At 39.3% G+C, this 12447-nt stretch overlaps 1 protein-coding gene across 12 annotated transcripts in view; it reads right to left on the bottom strand.

Annotated features, from left to right (window-relative positions):
• rapgef1b (Rap guanine nucleotide exchange factor (GEF) 1b) overlaps positions 1-12447 on the bottom strand; it is a 109047-nt gene that overhangs the window by 96518 nt on the left and 82 nt on the right. For all 12 annotated transcript variants that reach the window (XM_062056805.1, XM_062056804.1, XM_062056808.1 and 9 more), the window contains exon 1: positions 12143-12447. This exon is cut by the window's right edge. In XM_062056805.1, coding sequence (XP_061912789.1) covers positions 12143-12170 — 28 coding nt within the window. In that variant the 5' untranslated portion in view covers positions 12171-12447. The remainder of the gene's footprint in view (positions 1-12142) is intronic.

The following is a 12447-nucleotide window of genomic DNA, read 5'->3' as shown; positions in this document are numbered from 1 at the left end:
AACTATGTCCGCATATTTAAAGTTCCTGGCACTCATGCCGTCTGGATTTGATACATTTTTGTAAGTTACTCATTTAACAACCAAATATAAATCAAAACTTTTTTTAATCAAATCAATCGCTGCAGCCCTTGTGAGAAACAACCTTCTTTGCTGAGTGCACGTAATGAAGTCATGTGATTGCCTTTTAAGACGCTGAAAATAATATATGGCAGTGATTTCTGAGTGTGTGTGCGTGTGTGTGGCATCCTACGGGACAAGCTAATGACAACAGGGCATGGTAACCATGGCTACTGAAAAGTATGCTGACGCGGAGCCCGACTGCTGGCTGTACATCTCCTCGTCAGGGCTCGCTGTCCATGTCTGCATTGATATGCCCCCATGGTGGGTGTGCTATGGAAACCATTTAAAGGGGAACTGCACCTTTTTTTTTTTTTAATGTTGCCTATAATTTACAATCCTTATGAGAGAGAAGAACACATATGTCTTTCTTTTGTTTATGCATTCTAATTTGTAATAATCGGCTCATTCTAGGTAGCTAGCAATGATGCTATTTTCCTCTAAATCACTCTATAAATGCATCGAAAAAGTGCCAACAATACTCCATTTTTGTTTCGTGACCTGAATATTATCGTATTTTTCGGACTAAAGGCGCACTTAAAATCCTTTCATTTTTCTCAAAAATCGACAGTGCGCCTTATAACCCGGTGCGCCTAATGTACGGCATAATTTTGGTTGTGCCCCCTGACCACGGAGCAATTTTATTTGGTACATGGTGTAATGATAAGTGTGACCAGTAGATGGCAGTCATACATAAGAGATACGTGTAGACTGCAATATGATGGCAGTAAACCACACCAAAACTTTAAATGTTCCATTGAGAATATAGAACATTACACACAGCGCTCAAAAATATGTCAAAATGTTTTTAGTACGACTTTGGTAAGCTATGAAGCCGCACCGCTTGATGGATTGTCAGCACATTAAACATACCAGTATTATTATGGTGGGTGTATGAAGACCGCAAATTGGCACCTATTAGCAAACATATTACCTGGCATTTTGTTTCGCAATATTATGCAAAACCAACTTTTCTTACCTTCTGGTACCTGCTGATGTGTATTTGGGATCTGCATAAGTCCTGAAAATGTGTGCGCGTCCGCTATAGTCGTAAGCTTCTTCTTTTTCTCTACTTTCTTATGTGGCATTCATCTTCCGCTGTTGCCATTTCTAATATAAAGTTGCGTAAAGTTCTTAGACTAGCTATCAAAGCGCTAAAAACTATAGTGGGTTTACATAATTCACCCACGGAACTTTAGTTATTAGAGAGTTCTGGTCGGACGGTTTTTCACGGGACACATTTCCGGCGTTGATGTTGCATTATTGAGCCTGCTGCTCATAAACCCCCAATAAGCTAGTGAAAGATAATTTTATATCATAAATCATGGGTTCTTAACCTTTTTGTCCTGGGGACCCTACTTTTCCGTTACACTGGGGCTACTGAAATATTAACACTAAATTTGTAATTTTACTCTTGAGTTTAATTGTATTCAATATTTATAGCTAACCTACTTTTAGTTTAACAGGATACACCTTTAATGAAAGCATGTGTTAATATTATTAAGAGTTAGGTCAGGCTGATTACAAAAATAAATACTAATCAAATATACTGCTGGGACTCATGAAAACTGATGAAAAATGTATTTACATACAATTTACGCAGTGCCAAAATAAATACATTCCAACCAAATTAATCTTAAATTATATTATATATGTTTCTTAAATAAACTGTCTATGATATTAAAGTGCAATTGAAAATACAGCTTCACCACGTAAGCCATAACATTTTCACTTAAGGAACTTCTCTATGACTTTAACTCCAGACTTCTTCTGTTTGTTTGATGCGGTCACTGCTGGAAAAGTGTACAGCTGCGGCCCATACGGACCACAGCTGAGAAACAGACATTTTTTGGTGGCCCTATAGGGGGCGCTTGCGGCCCAACAAGGGACCCTATGGTTAAGAAACACTTTTATAAATCATGCCTCTCACCTGGATAGTAGAAGAATGTGACATTCAACTTATACATGAAGATGATAAAGACACAAAAAGACGCTAGTTTGCAGCACTGGCTATTTTTTTTTAACCCTTTGCAAGGATTATAATTAATTCTTCATTTAAACAGCAGGATTTGAACATCTTACCAGTCGGCATCCCAGTGAGAGCAGACATTGTACAGTAAGCAATCGTTTTATCATGTTTGTTGTCTCTCACGAAGTCTGCATGATTAGTAGGGGTGTGGGAAAAAATCGATTTGAATTCGAATCGCGATTCTCATGTTGTGCGATTCATTTTTAAAAACTTTTTTTTTTTTTTTGAATTTTTGTTTATTTTTTTATTAATCAATCCAACAAAACAATACACAGCAATACCATAGCAATGCAATCCAATTCCAAAACCAAACCCGACCCAGCAACACTCAGAACTGCAATAAACAGAGCAATTGAGAGGAGACACAAACACGACACAGAACAAACCAAAAGTAGTGAAACAAAAATTAATATTATCAACAACAGTATCAATATTAGTTACAATTTCAACATAGCAGTGATTAAAAATCCCTTATTGACATTATAATTAGACATTTATAAAAAAAATTAAAAAAGAACAATAGTGTCACAGTGGCTTACACTTGCATCGCATCTCATAAGCTTGACAACACACTGTGTCCAATATTTTCACAAAGATAAAATAAGTCATATTTTTGGTTCATTTAATAGTTAAAACAAATTTACATTATTCCAATCACTTGATAAAACATTGTCCTTTACAATTATAAAAGCTTTTTACAAAAATCTACTACTCTGCTTGCATGTCAGCAGACTGGGGTAGATCCTGCTGAAATCCTATGTATTGAATGAATAGAGAATCCTTTTGAATCGGAAAAATATCTTTTTTGAATCGAGAATGGCGTTTAATCGAAGAAAAAAAATCGATTTTTAATGAAATCGTGACCCCAAGAATCGATATTGAATCGTATCGTGGGACACCCAAAGATTCACAGCCCTAATGATTGGTAGTAGTTGTTGTTGTTGTTGTTGAAGGAATAAGCGAGCGTTGTGATGCGTGTATTAAATTAATGTGCCGCCGTATGCTTAAAATGATCAAAATACAAAAGTATTACATTTTATTATGAATGAGCCTGTTACTACATTACACAGGCATGCGATTTGAACTTAATGAAAAAAAGCCAGGTGGTGGGTGGGGGGCTATGGGGGCCAATTTAAAGGCCTACTGAAATGAATTTTTTTTATTTAAACGGGGATAGCAGATCCATTCTATGTGTCATACTTGATCATTTTGCGATAGTGCCATATTTTTGCTGAAAGGATTTAGTAGAGAACATTGACGATAAAGTTCGCAACTTTTGGTCGCCGATAAAAAAAGCCTTGCCTGTACCGGAAGTAGCGTGACGTCAAAGGTTGAAAGGCTCCTCACATTTCCCCATTGTTTTCAATGCAGCGAGAGGGATTCGGACCGAGAAAGCGACGATTACCCCATTAATTTGAGCGAGGATGAAAGATTTGTGGATGAGGTACGTGAGAGTGAAGGACTAGAGTGCAGTGCAGGACGTATCTTTTTTCGCTCTGACCGTAACTTAGGTACAAGGGCTCATTGGATTCCACACTCTCCTTTTTCTATTGTGGATCACGGATTTGTATTTTAAACCACCTCGGATACTATATCCTCTTGAAAATGAGAGTCCAGAACGCGAAATGGACAATCACAGTGACTTTTATCCCCACGACAATACATCGGCGAAACACTTTAGCTACAGCGCTAACGTGATAGCATCGGGCTTAACTGCATATAGAAACAAAAGAAATAAGCCCCTGAATGGAAGGATAGACAGAAAATCAACAATACTATTAAACCATGGACCTGTAAATACACGGTTAATGCTTTCCAGCCTGGCGAAGGTTAACAATGCTGTTGCTAACGACGCCATTGAAGCTAACTTAGCAACCGGACCTCACAGAGCTATGCTAAAAACATTAGCTATCCACCTACGCCAGCCAGCCCTCATCTGCTCATCAACACCCGTGCTCACCTGCATTCCAGCGATCGACGGTGCGATGAAGGACTTCACCCGATCACTGATGCGGTCGGCGGCTAGCGTCGGATAGCGCGTCTGCTATCCACCTCAAAGTCCTCCTGTTTTTGTTGCTGCAGCCAGCCGCTAATACACCGATCCCACCTACAACTTTCTTCTTTGCAGTCTTCATTGTTCATTAAACAAATTGCAAAAGATTCACCAACACAGATGTCCAGAATACTGTGGAATTTTGAGATGTAAACAGAGCTTTTTGTATTGGATTCAATGGCGTCCGAATACTTCCGTTTCAACGTTTGACGTCACGCGCATACGTCATCATACATAGACGTTTTCAACCGGAAGTTTAGCGGGAAATTTAAAATTGCACTTTATAAGTTAACCCGGCCGTATTGGCATGTGTTGCAATGTTAAGATTTCATCATTGATATATAAACTATCAGACTGCGTGGTCGGTAGTAGTGGGTTTCCGAAGGCCTTTAATAGGCAATTTCTGTCTCTTCGATTCCCTCTCCACTTCTAACTGCTACAAATGCAAAAATCATAGAGTACAAACAATGTTTATTCTATTAGCTATCTTCCTTTATCTGAATAGCCTTTTGTGATTTATAGCATGAAAAAACAAATATCTTGCAGTCATGTTGTTCATGTTTCAAAATAATTCAACTATTCAATGTCAAAATACAAACAGTAGAAATAATGAACACAATGTCAGCTACTGTCTTGTTGTAAAACACCAATGAAAATGAAATGTAGCATTTAGACAGGCTAAACTGTAGCAAAAGCCACAATCATGTGTGTTCTTAAATGTGTATTCCACGTCTTCCATCTCGAGAGCAGTTTGCTTTGGGCTTACATGGTAAACAACTCAAATGAATGTTTTATCCAGACGCATACATTTGTCCAAATGTGGCAAAGTAGACGCATTGTGGGTTTCCTGGACGTCGTCTACATCGCTAAAAGAAAAATCTAAAGAAGAGAATCCCTCTGCCATCTTCCACTAGTTTTTTTAATATATAAATCGCCCGCTTGAATATTCCCTCTCGTCTTCTCCGACTCTCTCGTTGTCATTTGGGATGTGCGTGTCTGTTGTGATTCCCCTTCCTGGTTTCATGACCCGCCCTATTTTGCCTCTGATTGGCCTGTCCGTATTATTTTGCCCTAATCTTAACCAATCGTTTAAGTTTAAGTTTGAGTTTATTTCGAGCATGCAAGCATACAAGATACATCACAATTTCCAGTTTCTCTTTTCAACATGTTCGAAAAGGAGTAGGAAGAAGCAGAGCTTCGTGACTTATCATAGTAAACCAACCAAACAATTATGGATTTGCTTATACGTAAACCCACCAATCGATGTTAAATTATTCAAGTATTTCTGATTCTGATGTAAGGCTGAAACGACGCGTCGACGTAGTCGACGTCATCGGTTACGTAAATACGTCGACGCCGTTTTTGTGCGTCGACGCGTCGCATAATGACGTCACACTACCGTCATGGCGAAGCGCAAAGCAGACGATCAAAGAAGACGATGCGAGCGGTGCGAGCGAGGGGGGAAAAGCATGCCAAAAGTGGTCAAAAGTGTGGGAGTATTTCAATAAACGGCCTAATAATGTTGTTGTATGCACACTGTGTCGAGCGGAAATGGCCTATCATAGCAGCACAACGGCTATGAACGAACATTTGAAAAGAAAACCATCAACTAGTCAATCGTCCGCGCGAGCATACGTTGTCATCATTACACAAAAACATGAATGTGTCATTTGTATCTGCTAGGGGTGTAACGGTACGTGTTTTGTATTGAACCGTTTCGGTACGGGGCTTTCGGTTCGGTACGGGGGTGTACCGAACGAGTTTCTAAGCTAAAGCTAAAGTCTTAGCAAGCTGCTTTGCTCCGTCTGCCTCTGTCTCAGCACGCAGCATTGTCCCACCCACACAACCATCTGATTGGTACACACGAAGCATTATCAGCCAATCAGCAGTGCGTATTCAGAGCGCATGTAGTCAGCGCTTCAGGGTGGAGCAGATAGGTGTTTAGCAGGTGAGCATCAGGCAGCGGACTCTCCCCAAATGATAATAAACACCTCCCAGTCAACTACTAGTAACATCACTATGAGCCCGTTGACCTTCTAGAAACTTAAACTGCAGCTCAGCTCACTCGCAATCCTGGCTTGAGGTGAAGGCTAATTAGCTCTCAGTTCCAGCCACATCGACCCCTTCTGAGCGCCTATTTTCAGCTGCTGGGAATATTGTAAATAAGAAAAGAACCAAAGCATGTAGACATGCTAACCTTTCTTCATTACAACTGTTAGACACTCACTGGAATGAGTAGAATTGGTTATTGTGTACTGTGTTGGACTGGATGTTTATTTTGCACATTTTAAAAGCAATACTTAATGTTTACAGTGCTCCAGAATATTTAGATTGGCACTTTTTTGTATTGGATGTTTATCTTTATTTTTGAACATTTTAGCAAATAAGCAATACTTTCACTTTTGTTGAAATGTTTACACTGTTGTTACAGAATATTTCGTTTTGCACTTTTTTGTATTGGATGTTTATCTTTATTTTTGCACATTTTAAAGCAAAATAAGCAATACTTTTACTTTTGAAATGCTTATACTATTGCAGAATATTAAGATTTGCACTGGATGTTGACTTTTATATTTGCACATTAAAAAGCAAATAAGCTACTTTTAATTTTGTTAAATGTTAAAAGTTTTAAATGTTTACATTGTTACAGAATATTTAGTCATGTTGTTGTCAATGTTGACTGAGTGGCCATACTTCTTTTTTTTTGTAAATAAAAGCCATGCCTTTTGAAAAAACGGGCCTACATTTATTTTTTCATCTTCATTTTGAATAAAAAAATAATCGGTAAAAGGAAAAATAATCTATAGATTAATCGAAAAAAATAACCTATAGATTAACCGATTAATCGAAAAAAATAATCTATAGATTAATCGATAGAAAAATAATCGTTAGCTGCAGCCTTATTCTGATGTTTCCCGTATATGTTGTCCCCTGCCCGTGGAGTTGCTTCGCTACATATCTTCGATTTTTAAGTTGATAATCTTTAATGGAAAACCGTAGTTTTTACCACTGGATTATCAAAAACCGTACTCATTACGGGAAAACCGTAGTTGTTGGCAAAGAGACAGATCAAGATTTTAACACACATTGTAGGTCGGAAAAAACGAAAAGTATGTTTTTATAATTTTACAGAGATAAAAAAAAGATAGGCTCCAGCGCCCCCCGCTACCCCGAAGGGAATAAGCGGTAGAAAATGGATGGATGGATGGAAAAAAAGACGGATTTCCGACTATAGACGGAAAAATCACATGCCTGATTACATATATACCTACAGCATGTATATGAACTGTTTAAAGAGGCATTTGAATGATTTTATAGCGCTTTATAGGCAGAAGAATCCATTCGTCGTCATGCCTTTCATAATCAGGGTCTCTGCAGGTTTCAATAAGCCAAATTTATGACTTTTTAAAGACTTTTTTAAGACCATAATGAATACAATTTAACACCCATTTCACATCGTTACAGGCAAAAAAGTACAAAAGACTTGAAGGAAAATTGGAGGCCTGGAATTACTCGCACAGTATATGAATTCATTCACAGCTCTTTCAGATTGAAATACAAAACGCTTAACCTAACTGAAAACACCAGAAACCTCTCTGTTGTGAACCAAGATTTGTTTGGAAGTCAGAATAAAAAAAATGCCAAACTATAACTTCTGACCGGGCAGCACAGTTAGTCTCGCTGTGTAGTTAAAGTTAAAATTAAAGTACCACTGATAGTCTCACACACACTAGGTGCTGTGAAATTACTCTCTGCGTTTGACCCATCCCCTTGTTCCACTCCTTGGGAGGTGAGGGGAGGAGTGAGCAGCAGCGGTGGCCACGCTCGGGAATCATTTTGGTGATTTAACCCCCAATTCCAACCCTTGATGCTGAGTGCCAAGCAGGGAGGTAATGGGTCCCATTGTTATAGTCTTTGGTATGACTCGGACTCACGACCTACCGATTACAGGGTGGACACTCTAACCACAGGGCCACTGAGCAGGTAGTTATAGCGTCCTCAAAAATCAAAACATTTCAAAGCAAGACTGAAGCTTATGCATGATTTAAATAAAAGTAACGTGAATAGATTTTTAAGACCTTTCAAAATTTGTATTTAAGACCTTTTATTTAGAGTTTTTAAGACCCCGCGGATACCTTGATAATGATTGTAAACGACAGGCAAAATTCCAAAATAAGTGCAGTTCCCCTTTGATGCACACGTTCCCTAACTTAGACAAAACTTCTTTTTTTTTTTGCACTTTCTTCTAATTCCTTTGGGAATTAGTCAAGTAATCTCCTTCTGTGGTGGTTTAACCCCTCTCTGCAGGGTCTATAAGCCTAAACAGATCAGTGATTTCTGTTAACACCCGCTCATCCTTACAAAAGTTCCCTGCCAAAAAAGGCTGCAATAGTAACAAAAAGTCTGTTAGTGAAACTGTGGCTCTTTCGTTGGGGGGACATATTTGGGTAACAGGGAGGCATACGGCCAAAATGACCTAACACGGATGCCTGAAGAAGCTGATAAACGCTGATGACACTCTGTGGATGTGAATGTGTAAAAGTCATCAGCAAGACAATCGGAAGTTTCCACGCTTTGTGGTTGGGATGACACAGTGTGTGTGTGTGTGTTCTTGTATTTCTACCCTTCTTGAGACATCAACAAGTAAAAGTACCTTCTATATGAGGACCGGTGAAAAAGTTAGGACATAAATCATGGTCCCAATACGGAAATCCATTGCATCAAATAGAGAGCCAAATACTAGAGTATGTGAACATTGCTTCAAAGTCAGGATTTTTTTGTTGATTTAATGTGCATACAAAAGTAAACATTGACAGGTGCAAAGGCAGCAATATATGATAAAATAAGACGGCAGCTAAAGAAGGACTTCCTTGGTCATCCCCGAAAAAACCTGCCAGGTGAACAGCTGACTTTTGTCATAATTTTTCCAAGTAAAATTCAGATTATTATTACAATATTGCCAACATTTTAAAGTTTTGTAATAAAGAGGTGACTTTTGTCGTGTAAAATTACGACTCTTTTCATAATATTGCCAAACTTTTAAGCTTTTGTTGTAAAATTGTGACTGTTGAGTAAAATTCCAGGGCTCAAGAAGGTACCAAATACAAGAATATGTGTAAAGTGTGTGTGTGTGTGTGTTTGTGTGTTAGTTCTTGTATTTCTATCCTTCTTGAGACATCAACAAGGAAAAGTTCCTTCCATATGAACAAGTAAGGACCGAAACCATGGTCCCAATACGGAAAACCATTGCATCTAATAGAGAATGTCTCATTTGCACCGCTGGTGGTGAAATCTATCAAAATTAGGGTGGTCCCAAAAAGGAGGGATTTTTCAAATGGACTGTATGTCGGTTTTAAAAGTGCTCCCCCTCTGGCCAACATATGAAATAACAAGTGTGTGTAAGAAATTGAAATGTGCCCCCTTTGGCCAAAATTAATAATACATGTTTTTTTTTATATCAGAATCAGAATCAGATATATATGTAATAACTTGAAGTAAATAATGAAGATTAAAAACCAATTACAAACAAAAAAATAACTAAAAATAAAATGTCATTAACTAAAAGCAGTCTCTCACAATGTGTCGACTTTTTTCTTATAAAATTAGGAACTCTTTCTCGTATTCTTTCCGTTTCTGTAATATTGCAATATTTTCTCGTAAAAGTATTACTTTATTAAGTAAAATTATTACTTTTTAATGCAAAATGGTGACATTTGTCATATGAAATCCTGAATTATCACAGTATTGCCAATTTGTTTGTTGTTCTTGTAAAATAGTGAAATTTTTTGAGTAAAGTTATCAATCAATCAATCAATCAATCAATGTTTATTTATATAGCCCTAAATCACAAGTTTCTCAAAGGGCTGTACAAGCCACAACGACATCCTCGGTACAGTTATGACCTTTGTCATAATTTTGCCAAGTCAAATTCTGATTATTGTTATAATATTGCCAAAATGTTAAAGTTTTCTTATAAAATGGTGACTTTTGTCAAGTAAAATTCCAACTTTTATCAGTATATAGCATAAATGTTCAGTTTTTCCCTGTAAAATTCTGACTTGCGTTGAGTAAAATTATGACTTTTATTATAATACTGCCTAGAGATGTCTGATAATATCGGACTGCCGATATTATCGGCCGATAAATGCTTTAAAATGTAATATCTGAAATTATCGGTAACGGTTTCCAAAAGTAAAATTTATGACTTTTTAAAACGCCGCTGTACGGAGTGGTACACGGACGTAGGGAGAAGCACAGAGCAGTTGCGTCCCCCAGTCATACTTGCCAACACTCCCGATTTTCCTGGGAGACTCCCGAATTTCAATGCCCCTCCCGAAAATCTCCCGGGACAACCATTCTCCCGAATTTCTCCCGATTTCCACCCAGACAACAATATTGGGGGCGTGCCTTAAAGGCACTACCTTTGCGTGCCGGCCCAATCACATGATATCTACGGTTTTCACACACACAAGTGAATGCAAGGCATACTTGGTCAACAGCCGTACAGGTCACACTGAGGGTGTCCATATAAACAACTTTAACACTGTTACAAATATGCGCCACACTGTGAACCCACACCAAACAAGAATGACAAACACATTTCGGGAGAACATCCGCACCGTAACACAACAGAACAAATACCCAGAACCCCTTGCAGCACTAACCCCCCCCCCCCCACCACCTCAACCTCTCTCAGGGAGAGCATGTCCCAAATTCCAAGCTGCTGTTTTGAGGCATGTTAAAAAAAATAATGCACTTTGTGACTTCAATAATAAACATGGCAGTGCCATGTTGGCATTTTTTTTCCATAACTTGACTTGATTTATTTTGGAAAATCTTGTTACATTGTTTAATGCATCCAGCGGGGCATCACAACAAAATTAGGCATAATAATGTGTTAATTCCACGACTCTTTATATCGGTATCGGTTGATATCGGAATCGGTAATTAAGGGTTGGACAATATCGGAATATCGGATACCGGCAAAAAAGCCATTATTGGACATCTCTACTTTTCTTATAATACCGCCAAAATTCTAAGTTTTTCTTGTGAAACTGTGACCTTTTTCTTGTGGAAATTCCAACTAATTTTTCACAACAAGCTTTTTTATATTTGCCTGGTATGTATATATTATTAATGCTGTAAATACAAATCTTTACATATCTAGAAAGGGTGATCCTAAAGAGACAGGCATTTTTCGGAGGTCTCAAGAAGGTCCCAAATACAAGAAAGTGTGTGTGTGTCCTCAGTCAAGAAGACAGCTGTTTGGATGCAAAAAGTAACTGATGTGTGTAAAGTTTCCTGACCAAAGCAAAGCAGAGAGACCACCACCCGGTTTCCGTAGGGCTTTGCTTCATGTCTCACACGGAACAACACAATATGCATAAGAAAGAAAAAAAGAGACAATATTTAAGTGCAGCACACTGGCTAACGGCGCGGCTAGCAGTCTGTGGCCACTGGAACTGGAATGCTAACCGTTAGCTAGGGAGCGTTTCTAAGCCCCAGAGCAAAGTGAAAGCAATGACGTTTATCTTCAAAATGTCTTCCGTATTTAACTCATCTTGGTGAAAAGTGAAAGTGGACGCCATTCAAACACGCCTTGTTTGCTAGCAGGGAGCAGAGCGCGAAGATGCCGGTGGAGCAGCCTGGTTGGTGCTAAGCTACAGCGCCAATGTTAGCATTGTTGGTGTCAAGGCTGGAGGAGAAAAGCAGTTATTTTTAACTCCAAATTGTTTTTTTTTAAAGGCCCCGGGGAGGTCGAGCTCCTCGGCGGTGCACCTGAAGCCGTCACGACGCTGAGAGGTGAGGGGTAAAAAAAAAAAAAGCTCAACCGAGAGGCCCCGACTCAACAATGAGTGTTTACGCGAGCCAGGACCCCCAGGATGTGGGGGCGAGCGGAGTACCGTTACACGGCGTCCCGAGCCGGGGGCGGGAGGACTCACCTTGCTTGCTCTCGATTTTCCCCGACATTTTCCCCACTCCGTCTCCTCGGTGGCCGGCAGCTGTGTTGCCCACTCGCGGTTCCGACGAAACGTTCGCTTTACGGACGAGCCTCGCCGCCAGCCGACTAGTCCCTCATTTTGCCCACACCGTAAGGGCCGTCAGACGGTTCCGGCGGGGTGAGAAGCACGTATTTGCAGGCCGCACACATGGCGCGGAGGAAAAAAAAAAGATGTCTTAGTCCGTCTCTGGGTGATCTTTCTCTGGGTCCACACAGTCACCATGCATACACTCCACACACGCACAC

Source organism: Entelurus aequoreus, linkage group LG08 (assembly GCF_033978785.1).
Source record: "Entelurus aequoreus isolate RoL-2023_Sb linkage group LG08, RoL_Eaeq_v1.1, whole genome shotgun sequence".
NCBI lineage: Eukaryota > Metazoa > Chordata > Actinopteri > Syngnathiformes > Syngnathidae > Entelurus > Entelurus aequoreus.
This window is presented reverse-complemented; position numbering and strand designations above follow the sequence as displayed.